General features: G+C 42.9%; 2 protein-coding genes across 7 annotated transcripts in view; both read right to left on the bottom strand.

The window, feature by feature from the left end:
• The window catches only part of ATF1 (activating transcription factor 1), a 33,235-nt gene extending 29,302 nt beyond the window's left edge, over window positions 1-3,933 (bottom strand). The window contains exon 1 of one of the 2 annotated variants that reach the window (XM_077328655.1): window positions 3,755-3,933. The gene's annotated coding sequence lies outside the window, so the exon portion shown is untranslated. The remainder of the gene's footprint in view (window positions 1-3,754) is intronic. The other variant, XM_077328656.1, reaches the window with a different exon arrangement.
• Window positions 3,934-11,859: 7,926 nt separating this feature from the next.
• Window positions 11,860-16,075, bottom strand: part of DIP2B (disco interacting protein 2 homolog B) — a 183,180-nt gene continuing 178,964 nt past the window's right edge. For all 5 annotated transcript variants that reach the window (XM_077328628.1, XM_077328631.1, XM_077328626.1 and 2 more), the window contains one exon: window positions 11,860-15,531. In XM_077328628.1, the coding sequence (XP_077184743.1) occupies window positions 15,279-15,531 (253 nt within the window). In that variant the 3' untranslated portion in view covers window positions 11,860-15,278. The remainder of the gene's footprint in view (window positions 15,532-16,075) is intronic.

Here is a 16,075-nt window from a genome sequence, read left to right as displayed (position 1 = left end):
ACGATATAGGCTAGATATCAGGAAAAAGTTTTTCTCAGTCAGAGTCGTTCAGCAGTGGAATAGGCTGCCTAAGGAGGTGGTGAGCGCCCCCTCACTGGCAGTCTTCAAGCAAAGGTTGGATACACACTTTTCTTGGATGCTTTAGGATGCTTAGGGCTAATCCTGCGTTGAGCAGGGGGTTGGACTAGATGGCCTGTATGGCCCCTTCCAACTCTATGATTCTATGATTCTATGATTCTATGACATGTCCTAATGACAACTGATGGTGAAGTGACTGAATGTGTTCAAAAATTCATTTTTCTTGAATCACAAATTGATGTGTGGCGACTGCAGTAAACGCCAAATTGCTCTCGGTCGCTCAGCAATGATGAGTTGGAACCAAACATGGAAAAGCAAGGACATAAGCCTGACTACCAAATGTAGATTAGTTAGATCTATCATATTTCCAATAGCCACTTATGGCTGTGAAAGTTGGACGATGAAAAACACGGACATGAGAAGAATCAATTCATTTAAACTCTGGTGATGGAGAATGCTTCTGTGGGTTCCATGGATAGCAAAAGTCACAAACAGGGAAATACTACGGCGCATAAAGTCCAATATATCATTGGTAGGCAAAATCACAAAACTCCAGCTCACTTACTTTGGCCATACCATGCAATCCAACACAATGGAGAAAGCAATTATGCTAGGATTGGTCAGAGGAAAAAAACCCAGGCTGACAGAGAACATGGTGGTTGGACGCAGCTGCGATGGGACACCGGCCAGAACACTGCACAGCTGAGAGAGGTGGTACAGAATCAGGGATCATGGCGACAGCTGTGCCACAGGATCAGCAAGTGTCAGACATGACTGAATGGCAGACAACAATAATCATACTGAATATAGTAGCTCCTTCACCCAGGGTGTGCATATGTGAGCTGCACCAGTAAGTTAATTGACTGATGCAGCACACATAAGTGCGCTGTGAAAGAACTGCTGCATTTGATTCCCATTGGTGTGGCTATGCTGTTGTTGTCGTTAGGTGCAAAGTTGTGTCCGACCCATTGCGACCCCATGGACAATGATCCTCCAGGCCTTCCTGTCCTCGAAGTCCATTTAAGTTTTTACCAACTGCTTCAGCTGTGGCTATAAAGGTATCCAATTGTTCTAACAGTGCCAAAACCACCTTTTTCAAGTATTTGGACATCACTTATACACATTTGTAAAAGGAAGATGGTCAATTATGAATACATGCACACTTTGCACACTTTACAAGTAACTCTGTATGTACACATTCTGTATTTGGATATCTATGTCCAAGTACTGCCTTTGCTCTACGGAATTATTCATTTCTGCAAACTTCTGCTGCCTCTAGGCTGCACACCTTTTATTATGCTGATGATAACCTGTTTTATCTTGGTCTTTTCTTTCTTCTCTCAGCAATTTCTATATTGCTGAAAATCATTTTTTTAACATCCAAACACTCATATAGTCTTTAAGAATCTGTTTTGATCATTATGATGTTTTGCTTTCCGGTCTCCTCTTCCTGGTCATCTTTCTTCACCTGTCTCAGCCTCAGATCAATTTTCACTTCAATCAAGACAAGAACCCAAATGGAAAACTGCCCCTGTCCTATATTGAGCTTTGTTCTCCCTCCATCCTGTTCTGTGTTCAGGGTAGGAAGGGGCTGGCTGAGTCTAGCACACATGAGGCTTATAGCCACCCATTCTTTCCAAGCCACAAAGGTCCAGTAGTACCACTGAGCAACCCCTTTGTTGACTGACTGTCTGCAGTAATCTACCTAGTGGCAAGAAGAATTTTATTACATAACTGCAAACAACCACAATTCAATCTATGTAATTATATGCCAGCTATTGTATACTTCATAAACAGCTGTCAGCATTCAAACCCCATTTCTTGCAATATATAAACCTATGCTTCTGCCCTTTAATCTTTTTTGCCTTTTGTGCTGTTTAAGACTTGTTTTATTCCAGTGTTTCTCCAAGTTTAGATTGTCCTTCATTCTTCTTATTCTTTTAGGAAATATTCAAAATTATCCCAGCCCTTACATTTATATTTCCCTTCTTTGACTATTCACCTATTGCTCCTTATAACATCTGTAAAACCATTTAAGTTTAAATAGCAATCACATTTACCATTTTAGATATGACCTCATCATTATTTCCATATTCTAGAGGGATAGCTGTATGACTCTGTTGCAGTAAATACAAAAACTGCTTGAAGCAGTTCAGAAAGTAAAATAAAAGATAATTAACATGATTTAGAGGTCAAAATGTCAGACCTGGATCTGAGAGACCCACGTTTTAATCCCCACTCTGGACAAGTGCTAGGTTGTCTGGGGCCAGTCACACTCCTAACTTCACCTACTTTACAGAGTTGATAAAACAGAGGAAAGGAAAACAATGTAAGCCGCTTTGGGTGACCCAGGAGGTACCTTCCAACTCTGTTATGCTATGATGAAGTAGGGGAATGAATCCTACAAACCCAACAGTGCAATCTTAAGCAGGGTTACATTTGTGTTGTGTTTGTTTGAAGCAGAGCAGTTAAATTCAAGTTCAGTAGCAGCTTTGAGATCAACACAATTTGAGGGGCATAAACTTTCCAGAATCCCTTCTCATGAAGGGAGCACTGACTCTCAAAAGCTTATACCCCCAAAATATTGTTGGTCTCTAAGCTGTTACTGAACTCAATTCTAACTGACAAAAACACAGTTCAAATGGTGTATCTCTGCTTAGAATGGCGCTGCAAGCAATTATTAGTATTTATTAGATTTATAGGCCGCCTTCCTCCACTGCACACTGATTTTATTCTGGCCCTTTTACTATTCAGATGGGGCTGTAATCATTTAATATATCTGGAATCCTTATCTTTGAGCTTTCCATATTTATCTAGAAGATCCGTATGTGCTGCCTTCTCCAGAAACCTGCTTCAAGCAGTTCACACACAATATAAATAAAAACATAAAATCATAAACATAACCCCAAAGGGATACCCATGGCAGTTCACTGTGGAAAAAATAAAACAGAAGCCCAGTGACCCGTCAAAAACAAAATTTATTCCAGCATTAGCTTTCTTCAGCATTTACGGTGGCAACTTAAGAATTATCCATGGGTATTTTATTTTAAAACCATTAAAAAAAACAAACCAGGGGCATAAAAACGCCATGTGAAGTACAGAAGCATACAGGAACCTAGAAGATGTTACGAGCGGCTTAACACAAGGCCACTATGAAAAGCTACAGGTCGTGTTTAACGGGAGAGGGCCGGGGACGTGTTTCCGCGTGAAGCCTCCGGACCAAACGGCAAGGCGAGGACCGTTATGCGTGCCCATGTACGGCCAAGGAGCCGGCGCCGAGGCGAGCTCCTGTGAGGGGCACCCTCTCCTCCAGCGGGCCAGCCCAAGAAGGGAAGGGGGAGGACGGAGGAGGGCGAGTCCAGCGCGGCCGGACAGGGGCCGGCGCTTGTTCAACAGCCTGGAAGCGACGACGAAGGTGCGAGCGCCACTGAGGCCAGGAGCGCGCCTCGCCTCGCGCCCAGCGGCCCCAACCGCCTCCCCGCGCGCCGCCCTTCCAGCCCGCGCGCGCCCTCCTTCCTTGCCCAGCCGCTTTTCCTCTGCGCCGCGTCTGCCGCCTGGAGCTCGCCCTGCCTGCCTGCCTCCCTCCCTTCCTCTCCCCACTCGCGCTCGTTGATTCGGTCGCGTCCGCTTCGCCTCGCGCCCTGATTGAGTCGCTGTCGGTCGCGCCCGCTTTTACCTCAGAGGCTTCGTCTCGGCTTCGCGTGGCGCCCGAAGGGGATCGAGGAGACGGCGCCACCCCTCCGCGCCTCAGGCAAGCGGAGCCGCCGCGCTCGTCAGCATTCTCAGCGCTAGGCCCCGCCAGGGCCACGCTCTCGCTCGCGGGGTGGGCGGGGTGGGGCTATAGAGTGTGCCGGAGGCCAGGGCTAGAGCGAGAGGCGATAGAGTGGCCCGGGCAGCCTAGAGCAGCCGCCCGCCCGCCCTTGGGGAGCACTGAGTGGCGCGGCCTAGAGCGGCCGTGCGTGGGTTTCTTCGTCGTCGGCCGGCCCGACGGAGCGCACAGGATCCTGCGGCGGCTTGCTAGGACGTAAGTCCAACTGAGCCGAATGGGGCTCACGCAGCGAACAAACATGCCTGGGACTGGTTCCCGCGCCAAGCCCTGCTGGCTCAGACGTCAGCCCGAGCCCCAGGTTGCTGTTGAGGGCGCGGCCTATCGACAGCTTGACAGGCGCGTGGCATTGTTAGACTTCAACAACAATAAAGCGTAACAAAGTGTTCAGCGCTTTGAAGAAGATGGAAGCCGTCCACGGCCCGTCACGTGCGCTCAAAGGTCTGCATTATGAACTTGCCTTTCCCCCACTTATTAGGGCCACAGCTATCCGAAGACTTTAGGCGGAGGAAGCTTGTGAGAGAGTGGCCGGTTCGGGTCCTTCATCACCCAATGAGTTTCAAGGCTAGGTCGTACCCGTATTACATAGCCGGTGAGCTGTGGGAAACGTGAAATTTAGTAGATGAGTCACAAATTGGGATCAAGATTGCAGGGAGAAATATCAACAATCTCAGATATGCAGATGATGCCATTCTAATGGCAGAAAGTGAAGAGGAACTAAAGAGCCTCTTGATGCGGGTGAAGGAGAAGAGTGCAAAAGTTGGCTTGAAACACAACATCAAGAAAACGAAGATCATGGCATCCGGCCCTCAATTCCTGGCAAATAGATGGGGAAGAAATGGAGGTAGTGACAGATTTTATTTTCCTGGGCTCCAAGTTCATTGTAGATGGGGACTGCAGCAAAGAAATTAAAAGACGCTTGCTCCTGGGGAGGAAAGCTATGGCAAATCTAGATAGTATCCTAAAAAGCAGAGACATCACCCTGCCAACAAAAGTGCGTCTAGTCAAGGCTATGGTCTTCCCAGTTGCAATGTATGGCTGTGAAAGTCGGACCATAAGGAAGGCCGAGCGTCAGAGAATTGAGGCTTTTGAATTCTGGTGCTGGAGAAGACTCTTGCGAGTCCCTTGGACTGCAAGGCGAACAAACCAGACATTCCTAGAGGAGATCAGCTGGGAGCGATTGAGGGCAAAAGAAGAAGGGGACGACAGAGAATGAGGTGGCTGAATGGAGTCACTGAAGCAGTCAGTGCGAACTTAAATGGACTCTGGGAAATGGTAGAGGACAGGAAAGCCTGGAGGATCATTGTCCATGGGGTCGCGATGGGTCAGACACGACTTTGCACCTAACAACAACAAGGAGACTTGTTGGTCATATGTAAATGCTACTGTTCTTTCCTTGGCATTAAGTTTATGGTAAATGCCTTTTCAGGCACCCTACTTTTCAAAACGCCAGCAGCAAATAACCTAGAATAAAAAAATGTCTGTTAATTGCCTTCAAGTTGCTTTTGACATGCTATGATCTAATGAGCTCCAAAATTGCACTATTAGCAGCCTTGCTCTGGTCTTGCAAGCAGATTGGGGGGGGGGGATGTCTCGCCTTTATAGTAACTGCATCGCACTTCCAATAGAAAAATTATATTCCAAATCTAAATCCCAGCAGTGTTTGATTAATTTGTTGTTGTTAGGTGCAAAGTTGTGTCCGACCCATCGCGACCCCATGGACAATGATCCTCCAGGCCTTCCTGTCCTCTACCATTCCCCGGAGTCCATTTAAGTTTGCACCTAAGGTAAAGGTAAAGGTATCCCCTGTGCAAGCACCGAGTCATGTCTGACCCTTGGGGTGACGCCCTCTAGCGTTTTCATGGCAGACTCAATACGGGGTGGTTTGCCAGTGCCTTCCCCAGTCATGACCGTTTACCCCCCAGCAAGCTGGGTACTCATTTTACCGACCTCGGAAGGATGGAAGGCTGAGTCAACCTTGAGCCGGCTGCTGGGATTGAACTCCCAGCCTTATGGGCAAAGCTTTCAGACAGCTGCCTTACCACTCTGCGCCACAAGAGGCTCAAGTTTGCACCTACTGTGTGATTAATACCAATATCTTCTTTTTAGTCTACAACTAATTAATACTATATCCCAAACCAGTACACAAGGTTGTGGGAAGGGGTAAGGTGACCCATGTTTTCTACTCAGACCTCATTGGATGGAGGGGGAGATAAATATAGTTGCCCATTTACAGAAACATCCTTGGAATTCAGTAAAAGTCTGAATGCAGATTATATTTCATTCATACTCTAGTCAGTGTAGTTAGTCTGAGGAAGAGTGCTTGCATTCGAAAGCTCATGCCTTGAATAAATCTTTATTGGTCTTAAAGATGCTACTGGACTCTGATTTTATTGTGCTAGTCAGTGTAAGTCATCAATCATGTCACTGAAAATATATATATAATCAAGGATGCAGTATAAGAAAAAAAATTGTTGGGATGCCTGGTAGCAGCAGATGGGCCAGGAATCTGCTAAAGTTACAGAAGCACTCTATGCCAAAGGCCACATCAGTTAAGGCACAGATACCTGCTTTTCAATGCTGAATAAATGTGGAAGAAGACAAACGTATTGCTGCCCTGCAGATCTTTTCAGTAGGTGCTTGAGTCAAAAGCTACGGAAATGTCTACAATTCTTGTGGAATGTGCCTTGATGCCCACTGGTGCTTACTTCCCTGGCAATGAATGGGCTAGTGCAATACTGTCCCTTACCTATTTTAATGACATCTTGGAGCCCCCAAAAATGTTAGGATAAAAAGCTATGAAGAAAGAATGGTTTTCTAGTGCTAGCCATCTTATGAAGATCTAAAAGACCCTACAAAGTACTGTAGTCTAAGTATGTCACTACTTAGGATTCCGGGACCAGAAGCAAAATGTAAGGCAAAACATTGTTCTTTGGGCCTATGAAAAAAGTAATTTTTTTTAAGGAAGAAAAACAGGTCTGCATGTCTCTAAAAAAATGAATAAACCAGGATGACCAGACAGAGTACTCAGCATGGAGACTGTGGGCTGAATTTATTGCTATCAGGAGCAGTACTTTTAGAGAAGTCCTTAGTTCAAAGGGAGCAGCAGTAGGTCTAGTAGTAGGGCCCGTGAGGATGCCATCCTGAAAATCTACACATTGGTTAATGGCATAATAAGAAAGCTCTGAGAAAATGGTTGATGGGGAGGTAGCATTCCGTTCTTGCTGCCATGACTGCTATTTGTCTGTGGAAAATATTTAGTCATAGTCCCTGGTCCACTCTGCTTTTATGTTACACTGTTATCTGCAGTCTCATTCATACACACACACACACACACACATTAAGCAAAAAGAGAGTATCTTGCACAGGATATAATATTTTCAAATGTATTTTAACTTACATGCAAATAAATTGATCATTAACTCGCTCAGTTAATTTTAAGCAATATTTTTATTACACATTTAATATTTTTGACTTCCAAAAATAGATGTTGCAATCTATGTTGTTTTGCTGGTACAGCAGTTGGTCCACTCCCAACCTCAGTACTGATTTGGCTGCTGCAGCAAGTTTTAGGACTTGGAGATAAATTACAATTAGGTAAAACTGCTTCATTGCCTTTGATCAGAAGAACAAAAGGTAAGTGTTTAATGTTTTGCTGGCTTTGAGAAATACTCCCAATCTTAAAGGGATGTATTTTGTACAGTTTGACTAGAAATGTCCTCTGCAGAAAAGCCAGTCATTTTCCTTACACAATCCCATTATCAGATAATTCAGCCCTGGGAAAGTATTCTGTCCATATCTTTACACAATGTTAACTGATGCCTATATGAATGTGGTCATCACTGCTATGGGAGTCCAAATAAAATCTAACACATTTTGTCTGCAAAGTGCACTGTAAACCAGTCACTGCAAGTCAATGAGACTTTTTATGCATGGTGGTTGGACTGGGCCACAGCAGTGTCCTGTGGTAAAAGCAGCGTGTCCTGCTGCTTGTCATGTACCAATGGAGGAAGATCTCTCCCACTGGACACAGTCTGCCCTGGATTTTGGCATCTACACCTGCCAGCCAGGATGGAAAATTCTCCATGGCGGAAGGGCAGGGGGTTATTTCCACGAGGATGAAATTGCATGCCAGTTGAATCCCACCTTCATGGAAGGTTAAAAAAGAAAAGAAAAGCCATGTTTGGCTCTGTGAAGCCTAACAGAGCATTTTCTGTCTTTGCTAGGACACTATAAGTGGGAGAGAACCTGGCCTGGCTCTTCCCTGTGTACATGGCCCTGGCCCAGAATGGCCACTGATAGTGCCCACAGCAGAAAAGGGAAGCTGAAAAAATCAGCACGGGGCATTGGAGGCCCTAAAGTGCGCCAGGGTAGGGTGGGAGTCAGGCTGATGGCAACGTCATACATAAGTGGGGATTTAACTCACTGCCACGTGAGCACTGGCTCAGACTTTTTCCATCATGCATAATGTCATTGTGAGCTAGTAGTACTTTTCTCTCCACACCATGGGCTATTACACAAAAAGCTGACTTCACTGGATGGCCCTGAGCAGATGCAATGGTGGTGGGAAATTGTACTTTCTTTGCCATCACATGGACCAGGGGTAGTCAAACTGTGGCCCTCCAGATGTCCATGGACTACAATTCCCATGAGCGCCTGCCAGCAAATGCTGGAGGGCCGCAGTTTGACTACCCCTGACAGACTAAAGAAGGGGCTTCGTCCTGTGTTTAACTTGCCTTGGAGCAAGTCTTCCAGTCATTTCAATGCCATCAACGACTCAGAAAACCAGGAAAATGCTCTGAAGTGCAGAGAGAACAATGCCTATTTGGGCTGCTCTTTTATTCCAGAGGTTACCCAGACTTCGACAGAATTGGCAGCTATCCCAGTAGAAAATGTCCAGATCTGTTGGGAAAGCACTTTGACCTAGCTTTATCTCAAGGCTGCTGTACTTTAATGGTTCTTATCCTTCCAGCTCCTTCACAAACCATTATTTTCTTGTCCAGAACAGAAATACCATACCAAGGGCAAGACTCAACTTGAGTATTGCTCAATGTTCACTCTAACAAGCCCTACCGTTGCATGACGGTCATGATGCCTTGAGCTGCTCCTGACAACATATACTTAATCTTGAAATAAAAATTGAGTCCAATGGCACCTTTAAGACCAACAAAGATTATTCAAGGCGTGAGCTTTCATGTGCAGGCACACTTCTTCAGACAAAATGGAATAGGAATCATGAGAGTGCAGATATATAGAAAAGGTAAATTAGAGACAAATTAGTAAACTCTGTCGTAGTATCCAAATTATGCCATATGATCATTTTGCTAATCAGTCCTTTTGAGTTCAGTTTAGTTCACAAAAGGAGAAATAAAACTGTTCACATTAGTAATTAATGGCAGACACTTTCCCAGTTGTGAAAAGAAATAATTAAAAGCGTGGAAGCATCCCTGCAAGTGACAAGCTGTGCTGACAAGGTATCTTGTCCTGAAACCAGAGAGTTAGTTTGAAAATTACATATTACTAACACCACATTACAGTCACATTGTCCCAAATAAAATTAAAAGAAGAGATAATTGTAAGGAATGTGGATATGAGAGATGAATGAGGTTAGCATGCATAGTGAGTATTAAAAAACCTTATGTCCTTGTTGAATCCAGGGTATGCCATTGTTTTGTTGTAACAACTTTCATTTCTGCAGTCTACTCTCATGATGCTTATTCCATTTTGTCTGAAGAAGTGTGCCTGCACACAAAAGCTCACACCTTGAATAAATCTTTGTTGGTCTTAAAGGTGCCATTGGACTTAGTTTTTGTTGTCTTACTTCAGACCAACACAGCTACCCACTTGAATTAATCTTGAAATATAAAGCTTGGACATTTTTGCTACTTCTATCCTAAATTTCCCTGTCTACCTCTAAAATTTACTTTTAAAGGGTTTTTCCTTTCTGAAAACAATTCAGAGTCATTTAAAATCATTACATAACCTATAAATATTAATACGGGCTGCAACAAAAATAGCACATATATACCTAAACAGAGCCCTTCATCATCAACAGGTTCAGTAACTGAGAACAGGAAAATAAATACCAGGCTCAATACCATTTTGTTAGGGACTTGCCAGCAAAAACTTGAAAAACGACAGACAAAAAACGCATAATGATGACAGTTTCTCAAAATGTGCTATACTGATCTGTCTAGTGTTCTGGTGGCATCCTTACTAAAATTTCTGGTAATTTCCACCAGATGTCAACACAAAAAATTCTGGTAATTTCCACCAGATATCAACACTAAAATTTCTGGTAATTTCCACCAGATATCAACACTATGCAGAGACAGAAACTTTGAGTGCCATTTGCTCTATCCTGGTCATTTGTAAATGAGGGAACAACATAAAGGGGCCCACCTCCAGCATCCCGTCCTGTTATTCCCTTGCCTCTTAGCACCCCCCTAGGGGACAGTACTACTCACTCTGGGAGTCACTGATTTAAAGGCTCCATGATGTTCTAAATTTTAAACTAATCTTATTGACTGATTTTATTATTGTGTTTTTAACTAGAAACACTTTCCTAGAGTCTTCTTAACAATCAGAATACAATTACAGTGGGTCTATCAATCCAGTTATTGATCAAATAGATTCATAGAATCATAGAATTGGAAAGGGGCTAGGTTGGCCATCTAGTCCAACCCCCTGCTCAATGCAAGATCAGCCTTAAGAAACTTCATTCAGTATCTGTCCAGCTGCTGCTTGAAGACTTGTGATGAGGTGGAGCTCACCAGCTCCTTAGACCATCTATTCCACTGCTGAACTACTCTGTGAAAATGTTTTCCTGGTATCTAGCTGGTATCGTTCTACACATAATTTAAGCCAACAGAAACCACTCCCTGCCCTCCTCTAAGTGACAACCACTCAATACATAAAGACAACAGTTATATCCCCTCTCAGCTTCTTCTTCTCCAGGCTGAACATTTCCAAATCCCTCAGCTTTTCCTCATAGGGCTCGGTCCCCAGGCCCCAGATTGTCCTCATCACTCTCATCTGCACCCTCTCAATTTTGTCCTCGTCCTTTTTGAAGTGAGGCCTCCAGAACTGCACACAGTACTCCAGGCGGGGACTGACCAATGTGGTATACAGTGGGACTATGACATCTTCTGAATTTGATGTGATGCCTCTGTTGATACAGCCCAAGACTACATTTGCCTTCTTTACCACTGCATGACACTGTCTGCTCATATTTAGTTTAAAATCCACAATTTAGTTTACCCCAAGATCACATTCATACACACTGCTACCCAGAAGCGTAGCTCCCATTCATTATGCATGCTTCCCATTTTTGTGACCCAGATGTAGAACTCTGCACTTCTCACTGAATTGCATCATTCTCATTTGCCCACTTTTCCAGTGTGTTCAGATCTTGTTGAACAATATCTTCTGGGTTGTTCACTACTCCTCCCAATTTGGTGTCATCCGCAGATTTAATGAGGAGTCCCCTTACCCCTTCGTCCAGATCATTGATAAGAATGTTGAAAAGCATCAGATCCAGCAGTGAGGCCTGTGGTTCTCTACTGTTCACCTTCCTCTGATCTGATGCAATACCATTGACAACCACTCTTTGATGGTTGATGCAAATTGATGCAAGTTCTGCTCAAAAAGCTTCAGCTATTAAAATCTAAACAAACAAATCCTTTGACAAATGACTCTCTATTTTACAACATTTTGCAAAGACCCAACATGACCTCAATGTGTTGCAAACTTTGCACAAGATGTTCTTCACAGGGTAGGGGATCACTCACAGCCGTGGTTCAGGACAGATACAAATGGACCTTTGGGAAGAGATCTGTTCCTTAAGCATCAAGGTAAGAGATCTGGAGAGGCGGAATCCTACCAAGATATTCTCTAGATCCAGGAGATTCTTAGCTCTCCCCCTTGGGAGAAGGGATGAAGAATCAAGAAAACAGTCAGGCATCATTATTTATTAACACGAGACAAAGGAGACACAATCAATGCGTTAATGGAACACTGTCCAGCCAGATGTTAAATTTTTAAAAAAAGTATAACTAAAACCTAATTTCAAATAAATAAAAAAAAACCTTTATACATAATTACACTGTTGTAATTTGAATCTGACAATGGTAAACGTATTGACATTAATGAAGAGGGAGGTCTGCCTTCATGGCTAAATAAATGTATCTTTTTTTTTTTTTTACAACCACATCTCCAGCATAGTTAAGCATGACCCATCATTCTTGACTATACAGTTGACTAAAATCAGTAAATGACAGAGCTGGTGTAATTGGTACAATAATAAACATATTGAACAAGAGTGAAAATTCTGTGAAAATAAGATGTGAAAGACATTTTTGTTGCATGTTTATGGTAAATGGATTCACAGGCTAACAGATGCTCCCAACCATTTCATAACAATACACACTCTTGAAAATCTAGTACACTTAGGTTCAGCATCACCTGAGCCAATACAGAAATCCCCCCCCCCCAATTGGGCTTGAGAACCGGCGTTGCCCCTTTGGATTAATCAAAACAACCACCAGTCTGCTTGGTTATATGGGAAATGGAATGGCCTGCTATTTCCAGACAGGTCCCATAGCAAAACCTGCCCACTTTGCCTGGATTCCATTCAAAAGCTGCAATACCTCATATGCTGATGGAGAACATAAAACAACATACCCAAAACCACACAGAGAAAATCAGCATCATAGGTCAAGGAAAAAATGACACTGATTTCACAGTCATTCCTTTGGAATCTCAGCCATTTTGTGTAAGCTATCTGAAGGCAAACAATTGTGCAGCACTGAGGAGGTCCTAAGCTCAAAGTGTACAACAGAAATTCCCAGAGTATTAATTGCCAAGGCTTCTGGAAAGAGCTCTCTGTACTCAAAAGTCACACACTAAACTGGGAAGGCAAGTAATGCTTAACAACTGAATTAAGAGGGGAAGTTGCATTTAGTGGCAAACCCCCCCCCCCCATAATAGAACACTTCCAGACTGAAACATCATTTGAAGACATCTGATTTGCACACAAGAGGTTCTGTCAGACTACATCTGGAGAGATGTGTGAAGAGGTGCAGGGTCAGGAAGGTGTCATAGAGGTGAGGACCTGAATCTTGGCAGAGGAATGTATTTGTGTTCCATTCAGGAGAAAGAAGCTAAAGTAGTTGATTATAAAAAGCTCATCATAGCCCAAGCTGCAGTTAAAAATCAGGGCTGAATGTTCAGGACATTTATATGGTGAAGTCCTTGGTCCTGTGCTCTTCGCATGCTGAATTCCAGCAACTGCTGTATTTTGTTTTCCTAGCCAGTTCAGATGACACCTTAAAACTATCAGCATGGAAGGATTTTTACCTAGGTAGCGGCACTGCACTGTGGAAATACTGATAATACAAAATATTCTAAGTCTCCTCTAAAAGAACCAGTAGTTAATATAAGCAAAGGGGCCTCCCTCCATCCTATTCTAGTTTTGCTGTAACTATTTGTTTCTTCACGGTTATGTCTGACCAAGAAAGATAACCTTAAATATATTTGCTAACATATTTAAATGTTTTCTGTCGAAGTATCAATATGTCAGGCCATTAAAAATAACTGTTTGGAAGTTTGTACAGAAAAGTTTTCAAGTATACATATGGGATTTGTTTAAGGGGAAGCTGTCAGCGCTGCACTTAATATAGCTGCTGTAGTTCAGGATTTAATCCAAGTTTATATTTATATCTCTTTTAAAAATGTCTAAAAACATTGACTTTGTTACAGAACGGGTGTAAACAGATATTATTAAAATATCCTAAGTATTTACACAATAGACCACAAATGGCCCAAGTAGAATTGTTACCATTTCTGGCATCCACTTTCAGTGTTTTCCTAAACAATGGAAAGGGAAGGGGAAGAAAAAGAATCTAAGGGTACAGTAAGGAGGGGGAGGAAAGTGATCTCAATGAAAGAATGTAATCTTCCGACACTTCCTAAGCCCAATGGGGACTGGAGGCTACAAACCATTTTCAGACAATGGTTGTTTCAGCGCATTTTAAGGCATCTGCTTTTTTCTCTCTCCGTCAATACTTTGAAGGCTGCAAACCGATTGGCTGTTTCTTAACCACTGTTGGAGAGGTATTTCCCCATGGTTTCAACAGAACTGCCCTGCCCCTGCTTTGCAGGCATTCTATAACTGTTCTCACTTCGTAGGAACAAGTTCCCCCCAGAAACCAGTAAAGGCATCAAAGAAACTGCAGGGCTTTTTTTTTTCCAGTTTAAATTAAAGTCGGTGCATTTGCATCTGTTGATGGGCATAAAGCACTGTGAAAGGGAAGATAAGCAGGGACTCCTGACTCAGACAAGGAATTGAGTGGTTCTGGTGAAATGGTGTCCTGCCTACGCACCATTTTATGACAAGGGTAAGCAGAGGCTGTACAGGTTACATGAAACATTCCCAGAGTGGCAACTGTTTTTCCTTTGTTATTTTGATAATGCTTTAAAAGCGTATGGATTTCAGCCTCTTTAAAAAACAAGGGCATTGAAAAATATAGGCTTCTACATGCTATGACGTACTCTGGCCAGCAATAAAACAAAACAGAGTGGACAACCTATTTTAAGTTCTGCATTTCTTATATTAGTTGCCTAACCAAAAAAAAAAAAAACCAAACCCAAAATTGTTTAAGGGCTTTAATCAAGCCCTTAAATGGCATCTACCACACATGTCACCATCATCGGAGCCTCTCTTCTAAATAAGTGAATTATGCACATTAATATTTACATATTTAAAATATAGGCAAAATCCTTTCTTTTAAAATTTAAGAAATATCTATATGAATAAGTAATTCTTCCATTCAGTGGGTTATTGGATTTGGTCATGGCACAATTTTAAGTACGTGGTGTGATCCCGTATTCACAATACATTACAGATTGAAGCTAACACACAGCTGCAAAGCACACGGTTTGCTGGGGAACGAGCAGGACTCATGTGACCTCTTCCCTAACCATCTGTTATTTTAACTAAATAATCCCCCCCTTGTAGAATCCTAAAACGGTATTAGAAAAAATACAAATATATACAACAGATGAAAAAAAGTTTAACACTACAGTAAAGGCTTTAGTAATGCATTGTTTTCTCATGCAGGTCAAACTTTCCATGATGTAAAGCTAATGTCCTGCAATACCAACACAAACTTTCTTTGCCAGGCTGCCATATTTCCCTCTTCGATCAGTCTACCTTGCTCTCAGTCCAGGAGGTGACAGTGGAAAGGAACAAGACAGCATAGTCCAGCTTCTCAACGATCTTTGCTAATTTTCCAAACAGTGTTTGCTTTGTTTCCATAGCTGTCTCTGGTCCCTGCAAAGTCAGTAATCAGTGCTGTGACCTGCATGCCCAAGATTACATGTTGTATGCTACGTAGATGGGGTCCAGCTGGTCAGCCAAGAAACTGTCACGGAGATGCATGCGTTGCTTCTCTCCTCTGGAATTGATGGGAATCACCCCAGGATCAACTACCACCACAACTCCCACAATCAGACAATGTTCTTCCAGAACCACGTTGGTAACCAGAGGGACTAGATCAAGGGCCTCTTGCTCACAGCCACATAGCTCCACAACCACCACAAGTAAGTTGGTCCATGTGAAGACAGCACTAAGGAAAGAGATGCATAGAGATTAGGCACCCTTATATTATACCACATTCTTGATCTCATTAGTTAGTTAATCGCTACAGGGAATTATGAACAACTGAAACCAAACTCTCTTGATTATATATAGCTTATGTATGCTCTCCTCTGTGATACATGCCCAGGTTTTTGCTACTTCCCCTGACCCTCTAATAATAATTGAACCTGAATATCTGTAAGGGAAGGACCAATCATGCAGTTTCTTCCCAAACAAGCAGTGCCTGCTTACTATGCCCCCCACATGCACACACAATTACTCTTTTTCCTAATTCAAGCTCTTTAAATCTCAATATTCATTCTCACTCCTTTAGCTGCATTTCATAAATGTGACCATAAATAAATTTGACTTGACAATCTCACTGGAATGATAAACCAGTGATAAATGGGTTTAAACTACATGGAAAGCTATATTAGCTATATATCATGGGGGGAAATTCACAATGAGTAGTCCAGTGGAATTGACTGCCTAAGGAGGTGGTGAGCTCCCCCTCAATGACAGTCTTCAAGCAG

Source organism: Paroedura picta, chromosome 3, assembly GCF_049243985.1.
Source record: "Paroedura picta isolate Pp20150507F chromosome 3, Ppicta_v3.0, whole genome shotgun sequence".
Classification (NCBI taxonomy): domain Eukaryota; kingdom Metazoa; phylum Chordata; class Lepidosauria; order Squamata; family Gekkonidae; genus Paroedura; species Paroedura picta.
The sequence above is the reverse complement of the archived record's forward strand: the minus strand, read 5'-3'. Positions and strand labels throughout refer to the sequence as shown.